Source organism: Mytilus galloprovincialis, chromosome 10 (genome assembly GCF_965363235.1).
Source record: "Mytilus galloprovincialis chromosome 10, xbMytGall1.hap1.1, whole genome shotgun sequence".
NCBI classification, from domain to species: domain Eukaryota; kingdom Metazoa; phylum Mollusca; class Bivalvia; order Mytilida; family Mytilidae; genus Mytilus; species Mytilus galloprovincialis.
The window spans coordinates 54,898,249-54,921,493 of NC_134847.1; the positions used below are offsets into that span (position 1 = coordinate 54,898,249).

At 32.4% G+C, this 23,245-nt stretch overlaps 2 protein-coding genes across 7 annotated transcripts in view; one reads left to right on the plus strand and one right to left on the minus strand.

The window, feature by feature from the left end:
* Positions 1-4,343: 4,343 nt before the first annotated feature.
* On the minus strand, positions 4,344-16,309 carry LOC143047874 (deformed epidermal autoregulatory factor 1 homolog). Of its 2 annotated transcripts, none has more exons than XM_076221192.1 (7): positions 15,753-16,309; positions 14,895-15,100; positions 13,821-14,022; positions 12,050-12,175; positions 11,024-11,130; positions 8,886-9,017; positions 4,344-4,967 (listed from the first exon to the last, which is right to left on the minus strand). In XM_076221192.1, the coding sequence occupies exons 1-7, from the start codon at positions 16,168-16,170 to the stop codon at positions 4,689-4,691; spliced, it is 1,470 nt and encodes a 489-aa protein (XP_076077307.1). In that variant the 5' UTR covers positions 16,171-16,309; the 3' UTR covers positions 4,344-4,688. The 2 variants fall into 2 exon arrangements, with proteins under 2 accessions (XP_076077307.1, XP_076077306.1); XM_076221191.1 differs by having other exon boundaries at positions 11,024-11,136.
* A 193-nt stretch (positions 16,310-16,502) lies between these two features.
* LOC143047875 (uncharacterized) overlaps positions 16,503-23,245 on the plus strand; it is a 37,672-nt gene continuing 30,929 nt past the window's right edge. For all 5 annotated transcript variants that reach the window (XM_076221193.1, XM_076221195.1, XM_076221196.1 and 2 more), the window contains exons 1-5: positions 16,503-16,592; positions 17,851-17,947; positions 20,004-20,131; positions 20,482-20,583; positions 21,061-21,129. In XM_076221193.1, the coding sequence (XP_076077308.1) occupies positions 16,554-16,592; positions 17,851-17,947; positions 20,004-20,131; positions 20,482-20,583; positions 21,061-21,129 (435 nt within the window). In that variant the 5' untranslated portion in view covers positions 16,503-16,553. The remainder of the gene's footprint in view (positions 16,593-17,850; positions 17,948-20,003; positions 20,132-20,481; positions 20,584-21,060; positions 21,130-23,245) is intronic.

Consider the following 23,245-nt stretch of genomic DNA (forward strand, 5'->3'; position numbering starts at 1 on the left):
GAATATGGATAGCCTCAGGTTGACGGAACATGCATAACTTTTAAAATAAGTATCATAAAGTGGACTTCTAAAAGTATGGAACGCCATTGGAGCCAAATAACGGTGGTCTGGGTACGACCGTCATATGACTACAACGCATGGTAAGGGTTAAATTAAACTGATTTAATCACAAACTAATCTAATACATGGAAACTAAGCAAAAGTTTCAAAGTTGATAGACCATGACTGAGTGGGCAGGGCCAAATATTCTCCATGGAAATGAGATGTGCTTATGCTTATATACAACTTAATACGATTAACATTGGCCTACCGCTAATGGTTGCCCTTGAACTGACATAATCACAAACTAATACATGTTAACTTAGCAAAATTTTCGATGTCAATAGACCAGGACTAAGGGGACGCAGCCAGATAATCACCATGGAAATGAGATATGCCAATGCTTATACAACTGCTTACCAAATATGATTGACCTAACACTTGTTGTTCACCATAAACTAGACCAAATCACAAACTAATACATTGTTGATGCTGCTGCCACTGCTGCCGCCTACAACCCAGGAAACAGCATAAATATGTCTCTCTTTTTTTAATCTGTGACAGTCAGTCAAAGCGAGACAAAAATTGACTATAAAAGGCAATAACTCCTTAAGGGGTCAATTGACCATTTTGGTATTATATTCATTCATCAACATTCTCAGGCAGTGTTCTATTATAATTTGTTTAGGTGAATTTCTAATTCTCAACTGTCATCTTTTTATTAGTATAATATTATATCTAAGTAACTTAATTTAACAGAGTTCTTAACTAGAGGCTCTCAAGAGCCTGTATCGCTCACCTGATTCTACTTGGGTTTTTGAAATCATATAAAAAGATAAAAGTAACAACACTTGGCCAGCACCTCATTGAGAAAGGAACATTTATGCTATGTTTGACTTCATTCCATTCAGTGGTTCTCCAAAAGAAGTCATTTGTATGTATTTCCCATAGGGTCCTATGTTAAACTAAGTCCCCAGCTTGTGGCCATCTTGGATGATGGATCGGCTACAAAGTAACAACACTTGGTCAGCACCTCACAAGGAACATTCATGCCATTTTTGGTTTAATTCCATTCAGTGGTTCTCTAAAAGAAGTCATTTGTATGCATTTCCCATAGGGTCCTATGTTAAATAAAGTCCCCTGCTGGCGGCCAACTTGGATGATGGATCGGCTACAAAGTAACAACACATGGTCAACACCTCATAAAGAACTTTCATGCCATTTTTTGTTTTATTCCATTCAGTGGTTCTCTAGAAGAAGTTCAAAATGTAAAAAGTTAACGACGACGGACGCCAAGGGATGAGAAATGCTCACTTGGCCCTTCGAGCAAGGTGAGCTAAAAAGTGGTGGTCTGAATGGTTTGACTTCAAAATTTTGTGAAGGACAGACACATTTTTGCAACAAGAATAACATTGAAGACCAGCAGATTATTCTTCAAGGACCGCCATGGGAAAAAAGATTTTGTGAACTGAACTTTTTTTAAATTGTTTAAATTTTGAATATAGTTCCTGCATTCAGCAACCATTTAAATCAATTATTTAAATGCAGCACAGATGCTTCTGTTACACTGTAATCTTGAAATTCATGTCTATGTGGATAGGTTATATTTTCAGAAATTCATGCAGGCATTCTCCTTCGCAGCACCTGAATTGATTAAGACAGGAGCCATTCAATTTTTCATTTGTTGTATCTAGTGTAGATGTTTAAAATGCTTGGTGGGATGTTAGCATCTAGCTGTAAAAGTGTCAAAAGAAAAGTTGGAACATCAAAGTAATGCTTTATTTTTTATTGACACATAAAATAACTAACACATTTGCATTTCATTTACACAATACCAAAAACAGTAAAAGGAATTTCAGACATAAACAATTTATATATACACATACAAAAATATATACACAATACACAAACAATTAACTACTGCATCTTTTTTTAAGCACTTTTGACAAATTATATTGCATTTTCCTCCTTTTCTGTAAGCTGCGTCTTATTTTATATGAAATTGATATGTTTCATGTAACTCAATGAATAACAAATGTGTCAAATACACATGCAGAAATGTTATGATGTAAACACATAATACAATGTATAAACAAGTTAAGAGGGATAAATGCGAGGTGTGTGAAAAAGATAATATGTATGAAAATTTTTACAATGAATATCCCTATCTACAAGTCAGGAGATTTATTTTGCCCCACAGGTCTGTACATTTCATTAAGGTAACAGAACAATTGAACTTACAGGATAAAAAAAAATACTGACCAGCATCATAAAATCTGAAACCCAAGAAGGGGATGTTGTACCAACATTTTGTCGATATTCTGGGATACAGAAATGAACATGAGTAAGATCTAATGCTGCTTTGAGTATTTGCACCATTTAGGTCAACATATTTCTTATTTACAACTAAAAGACTATGGTTGAAAGGCAAGTATGATTAATGCATCAAGAACACAACTGTCAAATACAGTCATTGATAAATTAAAGCTCAAGTTCAAACTTGCCATCTACATAATTCAAATTTAAAAACACTGAAAAATTATACTTCTCAAATTGTCAAAGCTGTCCAAGAGAACATTTTCAACTAAAACTCCCAATCAGGCATGGGGTAATCGTAATCAGTAATCGTAATCAGCTGTAATCGATTACATTTTGCAGTGTAATACTATGTAATCAGTAATCATGCCATTTCTGATTACAAGTAATCATAATGTAATCGGTTACATTGCAAAAAACAGGTGTAATCATGATTACTTTTAGATTACTTTAAGATTACATTCATATGATTATTTGCTGATTACAAATCTTGTATATATATATGAAAATAGTTTTTGATAGACAATATGAAAATAAGACAATGTAAAGCTTGAATGAAAAATCATGAAACTGGTATTCACAATGATGGGACCTTGTTTAATGTGATAAATTGTATCATCTATATAACAATTTTGTATAACCAAGTGTTTTATTTTGTTAACAGTTTACTAAAGGAAATTGCCTCTCCAATATTTTGTTTTGAGATTGAGCTCTTATAATACAAGAATATGCCTTGAAAGCATTTTTTTTCCTTGATTGAAAACTTCTGATATTAACTCCAATTTCATATAAGTTTAACCAATATTTTTACATAACTACATTAAATTCAAATGCAGAAAACATTTAGTTCCAATTTTACTTTGATGGTCGACATAAATATATGAGCTCACTTAATTCAAAATGGAAGTTAAAACCAGATTTCATTTATTGACAAATTGAATAAATTTTGTTTTCCATAACTTCGTGTATAATATGTGCTTTCTAATTTTTATTCTTTATTAACTTTGAGCCTTATGGCTCATTAGTACAAACAAGTACATGTACAGTGTATACATATGGCATAATATTACAAACAATATGCATAGTAAACAACAGGTGACGTCAAAGTTTCATTAGTACAAAATATATTTTATTAAAATAGACTGTTTCTTAATTTAAAGAGAAATGTATATACTTTCCTAAGTTACAAAGCTGTTTTGTGTTTTCACCTGACAATAATTATTAATTAGATCAAGTATTAAAAAATTTCAAACAAAATAATGACAATCAACCACTTTTAACTTTATTGATATTGTTATTAAGACAATAAAATTTTAATACCCAAGCTCACCTATTGTTTGTTAAAAAAAATGGAAGTGGTGATTAACACCTGTAAAAACATTAATGAATATGTCAATTACGTCCCAACAGACAATAAAACTATACTTAATTAATTTTTCCTTATTTGTTCAGTTTTTTTGTTAATTAGGCAGTTGGTTAAAATTTGTAGAAAAAAAATAAAGTTATATCTTTTACATAGAGAAAGGACATGCACTTGTTTGTAAAAGCTATTTTATCAAATTACACATGTTACACTGTACTATTCTATAAATTCTTTTAATTAAGATGAATAATTTAAGGCTTTTAAAAAAATCACCAAAATTAGCTTTTTTGTGAGGATAAAAAATTATCAAAAAAACTTTGATATTGCAATATACAATGTAATCATAAGTAATCATGATTACTTTAAAGAAAAGTAATCTAATGTAATCGATTACATATGAAAAAGGGTGTAATTGTAATGTAATCGATTACATTTTATTAGCAAAGTAATTGTAATTCAATCGATTACATTTTAAAGTAATCGACCCCATCCCTGCTCCCAATTGCAGGCTTTTTGCAGCATAACATTTCCATTCTTATTTATGTAGACTTCAAACAAAATTAAAGCTTTATAACATTAATTTTTTGACACTCTTTATCTTGAAAATTGATCCTTTTGATATTCTTTATTTAGTATTAAAGTTATTAAAACAAGATAGAAATTTAACAAAATGTATTTCAAATGTGTTAAAACAGTGGTAACAAAAAACAAACATGATTGCTTCCCTTTTAGCTGTATTGTATGTATTGTTACCACAAAGCAACTAATAAACATGACAAGTACTAAACAAATATCATAAAGCACTTCATTCAAACGAACTAGGTATGAAAAATGCATTTTACATGATTTGTTTCAAGAATGTACCATTTTGATTGGTAAAAACTCATTTATGAGTGTCTTAAGATCAATAACATATATCTCTGTTTTGAACAGAAATGTTTCATATATTCAAATGCGAGAACACATATTTTCATCCGTCCACGCCTTTATCTTTGTCCGAGTCGTCCTCCACCATTTCACCATTAATCATTTCCACATGAATTTGATTTTGATCGTTTTGTTGTTGTGCCCAGTTATCATTATATGTAACTTTATCTACAGCGACTACAGTCACAGAATCTATTTTATCCTGAAGGTCTGCCCTAGATGATGCCAGGGCATGCTGCACAGCCATTTCTTTCTGTGCCCTCTCTTCCATCAGTGCTCTTGACATCTGTATTTGGAATTCTAATCTTGTTTGTTGTAAAGCCTACAAAAATATAATCACGTTACTATTGTAATCAGTTACTCAAATATTCAATACATGGAACCCAGTGTCTCACCTACTTTTTCTGTTAGTCCCAGGCTCAACTAAAATGGGGAAAAATATGTTAAAACATTTTCTCCTAGAAACTATCTGTTGATTGTAAAAGGCTTCTGTCCAAGTTTGGTAAAAATCCAGGATAGTTTATGAATGTAATAAATATTTTAAAAACTTTAACTGCAGATCTAGACTGAATGTAATAATTGGAAGAAAAAATAAGTTCATTTTAAAGTAATATATATGGAAAAACAGGAAATAATTTTTTACAAAATATCTTTCTAGATAATAGCTTTTGATCATAAACAAGCTTTTGTCCAAGTTTGGTATAATTCAATGATATTTTATAAACTTTTACCACAGAGGGAATATAATGTGAACTCACAGAAAAACTAAGCCAAGTTATAAGTAAAGTACAGGATTTTTTTTAAAACATCTGTTATATTTGCTCATAAACAAGCTACTGTCTATTTTTGTACAAATCCAGGATATTTTTCAGAAAGTAATTAAGATTTTAAAATCTTTAACCATGTAGAGTGAATATAATGTTAACTGGCAGAAGAAGTAAGTCCATTTATATGTAAGGTTTACAAATACTCTGATTGAATTAACAAATGCATTTTTATATTTTAAAAAAAACAAGCAAAAGAACACCTATTAATTCTTATATAACAGCATCATTTTTAAAAATAGTAAACTAGAGGCTCTAAAGAGCCTGTGTCGCTCACCTTGGTCTTTGTGAATATTAAACAAAGGAAGCTTATGGATTCATGACAAAATTGTGTTTTGGTGATGGTGATGTGTTTGTACATCTTACTTTACTAAACAGTCTTGCTGCTTACAATTATCCCTATCTATAATGAACTTGACCCAGTAGTTTCAGTAGAAAATGTTAATAAAAATTTACAAATTTTATGAAAATTGTTAAAAATTGACTATAAAGGACAATAACTCCTTAGGGGGTCAATTGACCATTTCGGTCATGTTGACTTATTTGTAAATCTTACTTTGCTGAACATTATTGCTGTTTACAGTTTATCTTTATCTATGATAGTATTCAAGATAATAACCAAGAACAGCAAAATTTCCTTAAAATTACCGATTCAGGGGCAGCAACCCAACAATGAGTTGTCTGATTCATCTGAAAAATTTAGGGCAGATAGATGTTGACCTGATAAACAATTTTACCAATTGTCAGATTTGCTCTAAATGCTTTGGTTTTTGAGTTATAAGCCAAACTGCATTTTACCCCTATGTTCTATTTTTAGCCGTGGTGGCCATCTTGATTTGATGGCCAGGTCACAGGACACATTTTTTAAACTAGATACCCCAAAGATGATTGGGGCCAAGTTTGGATTAATTTGGCCTAGTAGTTTCAGAGGACAAGATTTTTATAAAAGATAACTAAGACTTACAAAAAATGGTTAAAAATTAACTATAAAGGGCAATAACTCCTAAAGAGGTCAACTGACCATTTCGGTCACGTTGACTTATTTGTAAATCTTACTTTCATAATTGCTGGTTACAGTTTATCTCTATCTATGATAATATTCAAGATAATAACAAACTAGAGGCTCTAAAGAGCCTGTGTCGCTCACCTTGGTATATGTGAATATTAAACAAAGGAAGCAGATGGATTCATGACAAAATTGTGTTGAGGTGATGGTGATGTGTTTGTACATCTTACTTTACTGAACATTCTTGCTCCTTACAATTATCTCTATCTATAATGATCTTGGCCCAGGAGTTTCAGTGGAAAATGTTAGTAAAAATTTACAAATTTTATGAAAATTGTTAAATATTGACTATAAAGGACAATAACTCCTTAGGGGGTCAACTGACCATTTTTGTCATGTTAGACTTATCTTTAGGTCTTACTTTGCTGTACATTATTGCTGTTTACAGTTTATCTCTATCTATAATAATATTCAAGATAATAACAAAAAACGTCAAAATTTTCTTAAAATTACCAATTATGGGGCAGCAACCCAACAACCGGTTGTCGGATCCATCTGAAAATTTCAGGGCAGATAGATCTTGACATGATAAACAATTTCACTCCGTCAGATTTGCTCTAAATGCTTTGATTTTTGAGTTATAAGCCAAAAACTGCATTTTACCCCTATGTCCTATATTTAGCCGTGGCAGCCATCTTGGTTGGATGGCCGGGTCACCGGACACATTTTTTAAACGACATACCCCAAATATGATTGTGGCCAAGTTTGGATTAATTTAGCCCAGTAGTTTCAGAGGAGAAGATTTTTGTAAAAGATTACTAAGATTTACGAAAAATGGTTAAAAATTGACTATAAAGGGCAATAACTCCTTAAGGGGTCAACTGACCATTTCGGTCATGTTGACTTATTTGTAAATCTTACTTTGCTGAACATTATTGCTGTTTACAGTTTATCTCTATCTATAATAATATTCAAGATAATAACCAAAAACAGAAAATTTCCATAAAATTACCAATTCAGGGGCAGCAACCCATCAACGGGTTGTCCGATTCATCTGAAAATTTCTGGGCAGATAGATCTTGACCTGATAAACAATTTTACCAATTGTCAGATTTGCTCTAAATGCTTTGGTTTTTGAGTTATAAGCCAAAAACTGCATGTTACCCCTATGTTCTATTTGTAGCCATGGTGGCCATCTTGGTTGGTTGGCGGGGTCACTGGACACATTTTTTAAACTAGATACCCCAATGATGATTGTGGCCAAGTTTGATTAAATTTGGCTTAGTAGTTTCAGATGAGAAGATTTTTGTAAAAGTTAACGACGAGGGACGCCGGACGCAAAGTGATGGGAAAAGCTCACTTGGCCCTTCGGGCCAGGTGAGCTAAAAACAGCAAAATTTCCAATTCAGGGGCAGCAACCCAACAACGGGTTGCCCAATTCATCTGAAAATTTCAGGACAGATAGATCTTAACCTGATAAACAATTTGACCTATGTTAGATTTGCTCTAAATGCTTTGGTTTTTGAGTTATAAGCCAAAAACTGCATTTTACCCCTATGTTTTATTTTTAGCCATGGCGGCCATCTTGGTTGGTTGGCCGGGTCACCGGACACATTTTTTACACTAGATACCCTAATGATGATTTGGCCCTGTAGTTTCAGAGGAGAAGATTTTTGTAAAAGTTAACGACGCCGGACGACGCCGGACGCAAAGTGATGGGAAAAGCTCACTCGGCCCTTCGGGCCAGGTGAGCTAAAAATATTAACCATCTTGTTCAATGGTAAATGTTACACCGGTAATAAGATGGATCAAGATTAGCAGCGAGAGGGTGGTAAACGTTACACTGGTAATAAGACGGATCAAGAATATCAGCCAGAGGGTGGTAAATTTCTTGTATCACTGTTTGGATCAAAATTTCTGTGCAAAAGGGTTAACAATAAAACATCAAATTAAAGGGTTAACAATAAAACATCAAATTAAAGGGTTAACAATTAAACATTAAATTAAAAATTGCATTTAACATGTTAAAGGAATGATCAATTTGGCTTCATTTTCAAAAAAGCAACTCAAGCGAGAAACTCAATCTCTTTGAGAAGACCAAGGATAGTCTATAATGCAATTGTTCTAAGATCTATAAATTTTCTATATGCACACAATAACATCACTTCTTCCTTGTTTCAATTTTCAATACTTTTATTTAAAAAAAAAATGTAGTTTTACCTATATAGGTAAACCATGAATTTAAATATTTAATGTAGATATGTATGCAGAATATGTAAAAATCAATATGCAAGATTTTTTCCCACAAAAATTGGTCCTCATGTCAGAATATAAATTAAACACAAAATCCCTTGAATATAATTTTTGCAAGAATTTGTATTTAGTTTATATGTCATCAGACAAAACCTACTTCTTGTTTTTCTTTTTCACACTGCATTTTAACTTGTTGTATGGCAGCGTCCCTGCTTAACTGACTCTGCTGCTTGGCTTGTTCTACCATGGACTTAAATTGGTGAGCTTGAGTAAGCAGATTATTAGCCATCTGAAAGAGGATATAAACATTTCCAATAAGTGTGTAAAAAGGTATGTGTCACTTTAAAATCGGTCATTTTAATTCATCAAATTAGGCCAATTAAAATTAATCAATAGATTTTCATCCCCGCCTGCCAATCTAAAATCGTCCTGCCTTGATTTTTTTTATTAAAAAATTTTTTACGATTTCTGGAATCTGTTCATTTCAGTAACACATAACTGTCGATAATTTCTTCTCATTTAAAACTTCCTGATTCAAATTTTGGTTTTTCATTTTTCTTTGGAGTAATCAACCAAACATGCAAAATTTAGTCTTCATATTCTGCTGCTCTATGATGACATCATCTACCAAGATTGATTATGAGAAGGACATGAAATATTAGTGTTAAGAGTTGTACACTGTCTCCAAGAATGCAAATCACTGTATGTCTCAAATTTCTATGATTAGAAAATTAAACTGTGGATTTTTTTAATTTATACAATGACTTTGTATCAGGAAATTCAGACTTGTGAATGATATCTAAAGCGCAAGAATCATGGAACACATTGGTGCAAAAAAAGCAACAACTAGAGACTCTTAAGAGCCTGTGTCTCACTTGGTCTATGTGCATATTCAACAAAATACACAGATGGATTAATGACAAAATTGTGTTTTGGTGATGGTGATGTGTTTGTAGATCTTACTTTACTGAACATTCTTGCTACTTACAATTATCTTCATCTTTAATGAACTTAGCTCATTAGTTACAGAGGAAAATATTTTGTTAAAAATTTACAAAACTTATTTAAAGTGTTAAAAATTGACTGTAGAGGGCTGTAACTCCTTAAGGGGTCAACTGACCATTTTTGTCTGACAATTTTAGGGCAGCTAGATCTTGACTTGATAAACAAATTAACCCATGTCAGATTTGCTCTAAATGCTTCGGTTTCAGAGTTATAAGCCAAAATCTACATTTTACCCCTATGTTCTATTATTAGCCATGGTGGCCATCTTGGTTGGTTGGCCAGGTCACGCCACACATTTTTCAAATTAAATACCCTAATGATGATTGTGGCTAAGTTTGATTAAATTTGGCCCAGTAGTTTCAGAGAAGAAGATTTTTGTAAAGGTTAACGACGACGGACGCCAAGTGATGAGAAAAGCTCACTTGGCCTTTTAGGCCAGGTGAGCTAAAAAACATGATTGGATTTAAAAAATTGACACAAGCACAACTTATTATGTCCGTTGATATAGACATATATAGATATATATTGAGTTCAAAAAGTCGACAGCAACAACTTTGATTTAGTCATAGCTGCAGTTTTTTATTCTTCACAAACAGCAAACACCCTCTGTCCCAATACCCTCAATAGAGTCATCAAACAACTTCTTTTTGTTAATTTCATATTTTACATTGAAATATTATATCTTGCATAATCACCAACCCATATTTTTTCAACACGGTTTGAGTTTTCATTTTATTCTCATTTCTGTACTCATAATACAATGTAATACTTGTGTTGCATACCAATATTTTTGCTTCATTTTATGATGACTACAAACCGTGGCTTGGAAAAGCAAAATAAATTTGGTTTATGCAGTCCAACTGAAGAGAGCATGATTTATCCACTGTTGCAGCAATGCTGTTTACTATAAATAGGTTTCTAAAGCAGCAATTGCATGTAGAACAGTGGTTGCTAATCAGAGATATTTATTTAAGAATTTAAAAAATTATGTACAATTCCTTATACATGTATATACATGAAATTAGCTTGTTATTACACTTGCATGTATGAAAAACACGTCAAAAGAGGGTTTCATATGAAAAAGAGGAAGAATTTTATGAAAGTTTTTCATTAATTTCTATTGGTTTGCAGATATGATTTTTACAGTACTGATAGCATTTTCAAGCATGGGCTGTTGGGTCTGTTGTTAAGCTTAAAGACTGCACTCCTTGGGTTAAATTTAAGCGAAGCAAATGGACAGAATAATTTAGCTCTTATTACATTTGTATGTGGCATGATATAATAATTTACCTCTTCTAACTGCCACCACTGCCTCTGTTCATTAACATCAGGTAATGATATTGCAGATCCATGAGGTGTCTTAGGTGTCATTGGTATGGAGGTCATCATAACAGCATCTGAAACTCAATGTTGTCAGTAATACATCAGTCATTTAAGTAGAAAAGAAAACTAATACCAAGTATATATCTTACAATAGAACCTTCCTGGCATATTAAAGCATTGCCTTTTAAAGCTCAAAAACAGACTTCCACAAAATCCCTAGGGTTTTCTGTATACAAACCAAAGCTATATTGGTCCACAACTTTACAGTGTTTTAGGCTAACAGCTCTTATGTTTTTTTTAATGATCAGTATCAATAACCTGTAAAAGTCCAATACCAGTTTTTAAATGGTTTATTTCAATGGTACATGTAAATAAAATTTTGAAATTGATGATCTAGATAGTTTGATGTGTTCTACTCTCCTGTTCATCATATTGATCTATATTTCTTATTTGAAAGATTGTAGACAAAGAAATGAAGAAATTTATCAATCACATTTTTATCAACCAATAAAGACTGTGAAGAGCTTATTGCTATATTGTTGTTTTTATAAAAGACATCTATCATGTCTATCTTGCCAATTCAAAAGCATTGGTAATAGAGACAAATTGAGCTGCAGATCTCGTCTTGATCATGCATATGTACACTTGCAAACATCCATGAGCTGTTTTGTTACTTTTTATATTTCAATTTTCATTGCAAGAAATCTGCCATCAATTATCATGATTATCATTCCTTTTTATGTTTGTAATATCAAAATAAGACAAATCAGCAGAAATATTACGCAAATCGTCAAAAATGCCAACATAAATTACATTATCATGCCTTGATTTACATTACTTCAATAATACTGAGTTTTTTTGTCAGTTGCTATTTTTGTTAACCTGTGCCCCTTGTAAATAAAAGGTTGTCTACATACATGTATACCTATTTTGTTGGCGATCTGACTTTGGTATGAAGTCCGTCAGAATGGTCCAATCTTAGTAAATAATTACCTCCTGAAATAAGATTTCCGTGTCCATCAGTGGTCAATATCTGGACAGTTTCTCCCTCAGTATTGGTCACTTTTATTGGATGGGCATGTTGCTGTGGTTGTGATGTGGCAATAGATAGCATCATTCCTATGTACAAATAATTACAATTAGTTCATTCATGAAATTTTGATATTATCAAACAGAAATTATAATGTAAAGAAAACTTTTTTTTTTGAAAATTACATTTTTAGAAATCTTCAATTTCAAATGTTATATAAATAAAACTGAGATTAAGTCCACAAGATTCAGTTATGTTACTTTGAGCTAAAGATAAAAATATTTTATTAAAGTCAACAAGATTGATGATTGAACCATAATGAAATCTCCCCATGCTGTATAAATGAGACATCAAATTATGTGTCAATATAAAGTACAATAACTGTATATATATAATTACACAAGAGTACACACGCTGAAATGTCTCGCCTTCTTTACTAATCATTGATATTTTGTTGATAGTCCTAAATATAAAGCTGTATTAATACAACTGTCACATAAACTTAACATTAACCAAGGAAATTAAACATTCACCAATGAACCATGAAAATAAGGTCAAGGTAAGATGAACCATGCCAGACAGGCATGTACAACAAACCATTCTTCCATACAACAAATATAGTTGACCATTGCTAATAGTTTAAGAAAAACAGACCAAAACACAAAAACTTAACTATAACCACTGAACCATGAAAATGAGGTCAAGGTCAGAGGACACCTGCCAGTTGGACATGCACACCTTACAATCCTTCCATACACCGAATAAACTAGACATGCTAGACCTATTGCTTAAAGTATCTGAGATATGGACTTGACCACCAAAACTTAACCTTGTTTATTGTGAAATGAGGTCGAGGTCAAGTTAAAATTGTCTGGCGGGCATGAGGACTTTGCAAGGTACGCACATACCAAATATAGTTATCTTTTACTTATAATAAGATAGAATTTAACATTACAAAAAATCTAAACTTTTTTTTCAAGTAGTCACTGAACCATTAAAATGAAGTCAAGGACATTGGACATGTGACTGATGGAAACTTTATAACATGAAGCATCCATATACAAAGTATGAAGCATCCAAGTCTTCTACAATCTAAAATATAAAGCTTTTAAGAAGTTAGCTAACACCGCCGCCGCTGGATCACTATCCCTATGTTGAGCTGTCGCAGACTCGACAATAAAAAAATAGTCAAATCTAAATGAAAGTATAAAATGGCAACAGAAAAATTGCTTTTACATGGTGACACTATTACAGTGCTCCAAATATGGTTTAAGTCCCACAAATCCATTAAAAATGATTTATTCAATTATGATGAAAAATAATTGTACTATGAAAGCTTTCTGGCAAAAGATTTCTGAGTATTGTTGTGTTTCAGACGGAGACCATAACCATGTTCCCCTTTTCTGTGATGTGCAGGATACAAATAAAGGACACCAATAAAATTGTTCTTGTTTTCTCTTTCAATGAAATCTAAAGCAATTGCATTATGAATAATTGCATAATGTTAGCTGATCCTATATGTACATGTATATAAATTGTAGTACTTGGGTTTCAAAATTTCAACTAGCTACATAGAATCATTTATATAATCTAAAGACATAAAATATCTTCATGTCCTTAATAACAGACAAATTGATTTTAAATGAATATTTTCAATTCTGAATTGCAACTTAAACCTTATATTTACGATTGTTTATTTTGTGCTCTTTAAGACTTTAAAGTGCTATGATTTACCATGGTCTTTCCCAATGGAGACCGGCGTAAGTGTTGCTGGAATCATTGATGATGATGTTGGTGTCTTTGTAGAATTTAGACGTTGTTTCTTTGCTACAAATTGTGGGGAAGTTGTTGGGGCTGGTGACAATGGTCCACCTGGTCCACTTTCGCTGTCTTTCTTTCGTCGTTTATAAGGCACAAATAATCGAACCGGTCCTGTCTGAAATGCAAAATTATATATAGACATGCTAGTTTGATGGTATAATCTCTTACTTTATTACACAAGATAAGCATGATAAGCCAAATTTTAAAATTGGACAGCTCAACATGGTGAAATTAAAATACTTTGTTTGAAATAATTCTTTACCTTTAAATTTCCATCAATAATAATTACTAAATTTAAAAAAAATAATGAAATCTTATTAGCCATAACAGCCCATATTTTTTGGGTATAAATATATATTATTTGTTTCATTGTCAACATGGTCAATCATACCATAGCCACATCTGCTAAATTAATATTCTTTGTTTAATCATTATTTCATAAGCTGATATTACTACATGTATCATGATTACCACAAACCCACAACCAGTATTTTTATCAATTCTCCATAACACAAAATGGTCTAGGTGATTTTTTTAAATACTCAAACATGTATTATTCATGATTGGATTTAATTCAAATATTTTCCATCTTGCATTGGAACCTGCTATGAATACATGGAATACCTGCAGGGATTTTCTTATAAGCTAACATGTTTGACCCCGCCACATTCTGTATACATGTGTGTCTGTCCCAAGTAAGGAGCCTGTAATTCAGTGGTTGTCGTTTATTGATGAGCTACATATTTTTTTTTTCATTTTTTGTACATAAATAAGAAGGTTAATTTTTTTGTTTGAATTGTTTTACATTTGTCATTTCAGGGCCTTTCATAGCTGACTATGCTGTGTGGGCTTTGCTCATTGTTGAAGGCCGTACTGTGACCTATGGATGTTCATTTCTGTGTCATTTAGTCTCTTGTGAAGAGTTATCTCATTGGCAATCATACCACCTTATTTTGGTATATGAATATGTATTTATAAAGTACTTACTACAGCATCGTCATCACAGCATGCTGCACATGTACAGGAAGTGGCATGTGGCTGTAAAATATTATCATCTATCAGACACTGCAATGTACGACCACCATATCTTATACTTCTCTTCCAATCTTTACTACTGGCTCTTCCACTATGTGCCTCAAACTCGTTCGGGGTAAACCAATCGTCTAAACCTTTTATACACCTACCCCTACCACCTAAAAAAAACATGTATTATTAACCATTTCATGATATACACAGAGACTATAAAACCATATAAAAGGAACCCTGCAAAAAACTTTAATCTACATGTCCCAGGAAGAATTTATATTCATGCTACCTACTTGATGATGTTAGTGATCCTTTAATTTTTTGGCTTATCATTAGCAACATTGCAAAGAGAAAATGCATTGAATATGGAAAGAAGCTGATTATCTGTCCTTTCTACTGTATCTGTTAATTATATGCTTTTAAAATTTAATGGAGTTGTCACTCAGTTGCCAAAATTTAAGTCTCAGATTTCAAAAACCATGCACACCGTCACCCTGGAATAATAAAGACAGAATGTATGGAAAAGGAAATTGCAAGCACAAACTTTTAACATGTTTAATATAGTTGTCAATTTCATATATCATGTATATAATTTCTAAATGAGGGGGGTTAAGGGTTCTTTTCAGGCAATGCTATTTGACTTTTTTGATGTTTTTGTGTTTTAGCATTTTATTTCTTATTTTCTCGTGTTTGGTTCAATGTACATGCTTCGTGTACATGTTAACCAACCATGCTTTTATATTCGTGAAAAACTTATTTGTTATTATACTCATTCATAGATGATACTACTACGAGCTCATATTATAATTGGTTTAATACCTGAACCAAATTTTGCTTTGTGCAGTTCTCCGTTTGTATTTTTGCAGCGAACTGGTAAAACGTGTTCATGAACTGATTCATCCCATTGGTACCTTAAACCCTTTTCTCTACTTAGGGGTGTTGCAGGCGTTGGAGGGGGGAGTGGAGTTGAAGGTGTTTTTAGTCCTCCAGAATCAACTGTTAGTGTTTGATCATGAATCACAATGTGTGTTGTTTTAAACTGATTTTGTGCATTCACATTTTCTGCAAATTGTTCAGCTGACAGAATGCCTTGAGATGTGGCTACATATACATGTTCTGCTGAGATTGAGTTGTCATCCGCGTGGTCTCGGGTCCCGTCTTCGTCGTGTTGTTGTTCTTCCGTGAATGCGGAATCGTCACCGTTCGGCAGTTCCTCGGTGATGTCGACCTCAGACATATCGGAAAGCCATGGGCGCCTTATTTGGCAATCATACCATTTAAACGTGAATTTACATCATCGAGGATGTTCATTAAACAATATTCATTAAAATGTATACATTGCACATCAAAATTAACGTCACATTCCCTTGTTTATCAACAAAGTCGGAATTTTCCGTTGATTAACGAGTCATGGCGGAAATGGTCTGAGGGGATAGTAGCCTCTAAATTCTGCGCAATATATTACAATGGTATAAATTGAATATATTTTAATATAGTACGCATAAAAAATGTTATGACATTTAATTAATGAAACATTTAATCGATCAATTAGTGGTTGTAATAAAAATACAATTCGAGTATTAGAGATTATTTGGAAATGATGCAAAAATGGCTTGAGAAATGGAAGACACGTTTTCTAAGTTAAAATCTGGTGTTTCTGTATGTGTTCTATGTTCTTTAGATACTTCCCTTCATTTAAAAACAATACATTACTTTATCATTATACGTTTCTACTTCCTGTGAAATTACCTATCAAATTAGTTTAGGTTTTCATGCTTGTTTTTTTTTTTGGTCAAAGCAATATTTATTTGCCCATTTTATATAATTTCATTACAACAGACTAAATCAACTACAAATTCATTACTTATATGCTTAAGACTAAGTTGAGATAATATTAAATATGGTGATCCCTAATTGCATGCAAAACAGCTTGTTGACAATTTTCTCTTGTCCATCCATAGGCATAGATATAGGTGATAGTGCTACAATCCTACATTGTTCATGCATTTTGTAGACAACTTTCACTTTTAATTTTGCAGCTTACTTTCAATTTTAGTGCAGTCCGGTGTATCTGTGCACCACAGACTTATGAGTCCACTTTATTAAACTGATAAAACCAATAATCATAATATATTGTGTGAACAAATTCATAACACACTTTTATTTCATAAACTTTTCTGTTAGTATGGTTTCCAGGTTTCCAACTTAAGGCCAAAAAAAAATATATGTCTGTTTATGGTTACCAGAGCGCCGACCCTAAGCCATTTTATTTCCGTCATAATGTGAAAAATATACTGAACTCGTGTTAAAAGTGAAGATAGTGATACATGTACCTGATACATTCCAATGTTCATAATCATGAATATGATAGCTGTTTTAAGGAAATTCACAACTTTTAATGTGTGATTAATAAACATTTTGCCGCCATTTTTTTCCAATCAATAAAAAATGGAAATAATCCAATCATTAAAAATACGGGTAATTTCAGCCCATGGACAAATCGGACACGGCAAGACGGACCGCAGAAAAAAATAATGGAAAAAAAATAATGAAAGCGAAATACCCACCTACCTACCCTATTTATTTTGATGATGTAGCCTTACACAGACATATATTTTTTTTTGGCCTAAAATTTTGTATAGTGTATGTTCAAAATTAGGGAAACCCCTGTTATTAGAGTTCTTTAAATGTCTGATTATTTCTTGCATGCCTTCATAAAATGGCTTATTTTAAAGACAGTTGCATGCATTTTAGTGATAAATATATGAAATTAAGAAAAATAGAATAGTGCCATTAGCATGATTAGTGGTACATATATTATACATGTAATATAGTTTTTAAAATTTAAGCAACAGGGTTTGAACAAATGAAAGAATTTTATACTACAAAACATAGTTAAATATCTTTTTTCTTTTAGGCCGTTGGGGCAAATCCACCAGAGTATGATGATTGTGAAGAAAATGATGACGATATTGATTTCCTGAATGATGAAACATTTGGTGGGGAAATAGAAGGTACAAAGCTAATAAACATCAGTGTATGGACATGTATTTTTGGACAGTTTAAAGATTTAAGGCACCACAAATCATTCAGCCTAAAATGTATCATTAAACAGTTGTAAATGGTTTTGCATGGGCAGGGGTACACTGGCTCAAAATCTCACTTGTTTTTATTAACCAAGGAGCAGTAATCATCATATACAGTGTAACCTGCCTAATCTGACACCCAAGTCTTCCAACATCCTGCTTTAACCGACACATTTTCATGGTCTCAAAATATGCCTACATGTATCCTTGCAGAAAACACCCGAGTATTCCAACATCCTGCTTAACCCTTTCAACGCTATACACGGCATATGCCGCGATGACATACGCCGTCCACCACTGCTATTCGCGGCATATGCCGCGATGACAACGGATTTTTCATAAGGACTCTTAAACCATTCGGTTTTCTTTCGGGTCCTCTCTAATTTTTCCTTGTATGAATCGAGGATATGCAAGGTCTCATTTGCGCTTGAAATTCCGGCAATTCTTATTGTAAAATCATGCAGTAGAAGGAAAATTGAAGGAAAATAAAAACAAATATTTTGACAAATGCAAATGGCGGAAATCGGAAACGAAGCTGTAAATATGGAAATATTTCAGCATTTCTATGGCGAAACTGATGACGAGGATTAGTTAAAAGGTTTCTTGTTATCTCAAAGTGTTTATTACATTCAATTCGTGTGGGAAATATGATTTGATCGATCATTACGAGACGTAGAAAAAGGGGGGAAAACGGAGGTTGACTGAAAATTTTTGAGGACGGAGCCACTGATTTGTGCCATGATTACATAATACGTTGTGTATGGTGCAATACGCTCAAAATCGAGCAATTGGTGTCTTCTTTATTATATGGCAGATAAAAAAACAAAATAGATGAAGACGAAAAGTAGTTTTTATTCAAAATTCAACACAAATGTAACAAATCACACCTTTTACCTGTTAATTACCTGAAAATGCAGGTAACCTGATAAAAATTTTACTGAAATAACTGCCTAACATTACAGTTCATACTCTCCTGAGCATTTTTCATGCAATAACTTTTTCTGTATCTCTTATAATAAAAAAGATACAGCAGTCTGAAAAGGAATATACTGTTCTAATGAATGAACTCAAAAAAAATGCAGCAGCTGCAGCCATTTTTCTATTTTTTTGTGTAGCGTTGAAAGGGTTAATCCTACATTTTTTTCTGGTCCCCCAGTGTGTTGGATTACACAGTTTACACTGTATATAGTTAAATAAGAAAAAGGGAAGGTGAATTTTGTGTATAAATTAAAGTTTAAAGCACTATTAAAAGTATTTTATTGTAATGAGCATTTGGTGCAGTGTAATAAAAAGTGAATGATGTTACAGTAAGAAACACAAAAGATTTAAAAATTTTGATTTAGTCTGAAATATGCTTAAAAATTCAGGACATTATAAGTCTTTAAAAGAAAGGTATTTGACTTGCCTGTGTTGAAAGTTGCAGAAAAGAAACACCATTTTTCAATCATTCAAGAACCATAACTCCTGAGTGGTGAAAGTGGAAAAAAAGTAAATATTGAACTTGACCTCCATTTAGATATGCATGGACACTGTTTGGCTGCTGCCCCCTCTACACTCCCCCTTCCATCATTCAATATTCAAAACCGATACTTACTTTGGAAAACTTGTAAAAAATTGCTGAATTTTTCATTTCCTTCTTTAACTGTTTGCTTGAATCTAATCCATCATAAAATTTTATCAAAGGTGGTCCCTGAACTGTCACCATGCTGACTATTTGTTGTCATGGAATTATAGTCAGGTGTAAATGTCTGTCTGGCATGGTTTATCTGATAGTGACTTCATTTTCAAGTGAAGGATCCTAGAAAAGGTTAAGTTTAAGTGAGACTTGAAGTAAAATCTTCATATTACAGACTTTAATCAGTATCCAATCAAAAGTAAAACAGAGGAGACATTTCAGTGTGTGAACTCTTTTTCAACCCAAACAAAAGATTACTAAATTTATTTCCAAAATATTACATGTAACTTAAAATGTTGATTATTGTAGCGGGTTTTGATTGGGAGGAAGAACATGAGAAATTTGCTGAAGTGTTGGAACACGACCATCCCAAACATGGGCAAGGGATGCGAGATTCTGGATATGGTACAACCGACAAAAGCTATAGATCTCAGGAGGTAAATATTAGTATTGCCTTAAGTTACAGATCATTCTTACCAAGCCATTTCTTTCCTTCAATTTATTTCAAATGAAGATGATGATATTTATTAAGCCTCAGCAATGGATAATGTCAACAAGCCTTTATAGCCAACAAATTTGGTCTATTTTCTCTTTCACCATGTTCACCAATAGTAGACTATGTTAAAACACCAGAGCATGTTTTGCTCTTCTGGCTTTCTGTTTGTCTTAAATTTTTTACATTTTCATCTTTTTTTCAGAATCTACTTTGCTTATAATATTTTGAACAAATTATAGAGTACTACCCTTTGGTAGTTGATGATGATAATCATTTATTGTTGCATTGTAGGAGTACATGGAACAGAGTATCAGTCAGCTGGTTGTAGACGATGAAGAGGATATAGAAGATCCAGCAATACTCAATGTCAGCAAAAGCTACAGGATTCCTAAGGTAAACTGAAATGAATATAATGTAGTATATTTATATTTTGAAGCTTATATTAAATGTTTTTTCCTTAAGAGTGATGTTATAATTATAAGCTAATTTAAGATCAAAGTGTCCTTACAAATTTTATATAGCATATAATTTTGAAAAACCATCTTGTTTCTAGAAATTTCAGCATCACATCCATTACACTATCTATAAAGAAGTCATTTCAGATAGCATCACCGTCTAGCAATATAACAACAAATTACCATGATGGTAAAAGGTTGCTGGGGAAAACACTGATCATGTTGATAATTATTTAATTTGCACTTTATTTTGGACAAATTGTGAGCCTTATTGCCCCTGTTGTCTCTCCTAATATTCTTCTATGTTTTGTGTTTCTAAAAAAACATTGACACCACTTAATATTTTAAGAACGAAGATGAATAGTTTTGCTTATATTTACAAGATACAAGATTATTGAAACATTTTTATTTTCAGAGAGAGACTAATATTGAGGATTTATTTGGACCAGAATCTCCTCCAGCTTTTCTAGATGCTGAACATCTTGTAAGATTTACTAAACCAATGTCAGAAACCATTTTACGTGTATTATGTTTGTCTTCATTTAAGGGGGCTTGCTGGTCTAAATCAATTTTTTTATTTAATATAGGATTTCACTATATTTTTCTATAAATGAACTTTGTCTTATATCTAATAGAAAAATGAAATAAAAAAATGGGGTCACCATTCGTTTACGCTCACAATCTGCCTTCGAAAAAAAGCATACATTTTTGATTTATAATGTTGTTTTTTTCTGTTGAACTAATAGGCATGATAGGAGAAATAGCGGTAATATCGAAATTAAAAAAGATCTAAATTATAGAAATCGCTTAAATTTTACAATTATTTAGTTCATGCACAGCTTATTTGAAAACAACAATAAAAAATATAAGTCACTGGTGAGTTAAAAAAGATATTTCAATTTTAATGCCAAAAAATGGCATTTTTGCACCAAAGAGAGATAATTTGGAGCTTTTTCAATGATATCTACATTTTAGAAGTCACCTGGGGCCAACACAAATTGATTTTTTGGAATGATTTTTGTGCTACATGATAAAGTAACAAACTACTAAAGGTAATTAATAAAATTTGTAATGAAAAATAAATGTTCATTTTTTTTCTGAAAATCTTATACCCTCTATCTAGCCTCCTTAATTTAAACATCTTAAATTAGAAAAAATAAATAAAATTTTGATATTCTTTTTATTGTGAACTTTTACTTAATTTATACACTCATGACATGTACACCTATGTACAAAAATGATAATAATACTACATGTATTTAGACAGTTGCTATTTGTCTGTCTACCCGGCATAGAGTACCAGGACTATTTGTCCAGCCAATACAATGTGCATGTCACTATTTGTGTGTGCGTGTACTATTATTTTCAGCACTATTGCACAAGGGGGTAGCAAATGTTTGTACTCTTTATTGTGAGGGCCTTATCTTGATACTAAAATTGAAAAACAATCATATATATTCCATATTTGAATTTATTACTTCATCTATGGCTTTACATTGTATGAAAAGAGATGAAACTACTTGTAAAACAACTTGGGTCGTGTTTGACTCGTGCATTTTAAGTTAACGTAAAGGATCCAATTTGGTCTAGCTGAATAAGGTACAACATTATTTGTCTGTAGCTGTCAAAGAGAATTATAGACCCCTTGACATAAAGTTATCCATATTTTTAGTGAGAGGTGGGAGATTTTTCTATAATGTCTCCCCTCCAAAATAAAGTAAACAACACTGTTAGAATCTTATTCTGAATTTCTAGGTGTGATTTTATTTTATTAACATGGTTTGGTGGGGGGGGGGGGCTGACACTGTGTGCTCCTTTTCCCAAGTTCCCCTTCTCTTTTTTTCTCCAGATCCCACCTTTGTTAACAGTCCCCTGTATTTCATTACCCCACTTTTTATAATCTTATATCCAACATCCTCAACCCCCCTCAGTCACCCCTTTTGACAGCTACTTGCAAGATTCATTTACGAAATATAATTACATTCTATTAAGTTAGACATGCCATTGTTTTAGGCCTTTCTCAACTCCTCTTGCTTTATATAAAAAAAAAAAAAGAAGATGTGGTATGATTGCCAATCATCCAATGAGACAACTGTCCACAAGAGACCAAAATGACACAGACATTTACAACTATAGGTCACCGTACGGCCTTCAACAATGAGCAAAGCGCATACTGCATAGTCAGCTATAAAAGGCCCTGATAAGACAATGTAAAACAATTCAAACGAGAAAACTAATGGCCTTATTTATATATATATAAAAATGAAATCTTTTCCACCATTTATACAGCTCTAACAGTAGAGAGTCACTGTCAAGTAATTTTGTAAAACTATAGTTCTCATATAGATCAATTATCTTTTATTTCTCATTTCCTGTTAATTTCCCCTAATTTTGAATCTCTTTTATAAGATAACATCATTCTTTTAAGTTTAAACTATCGTATTCCATTGTCAAATTCTGAAGAAAAAAAACTGCAAAATTTATCACAAATATTGATATCGCCATTAGCCATGATCTTAAAATTGAAAATCGGTGCGGATTACACACGCCCACCTGTGCTACTGAAGACAATATTACACGCACTTCCAAAGGCACATAAT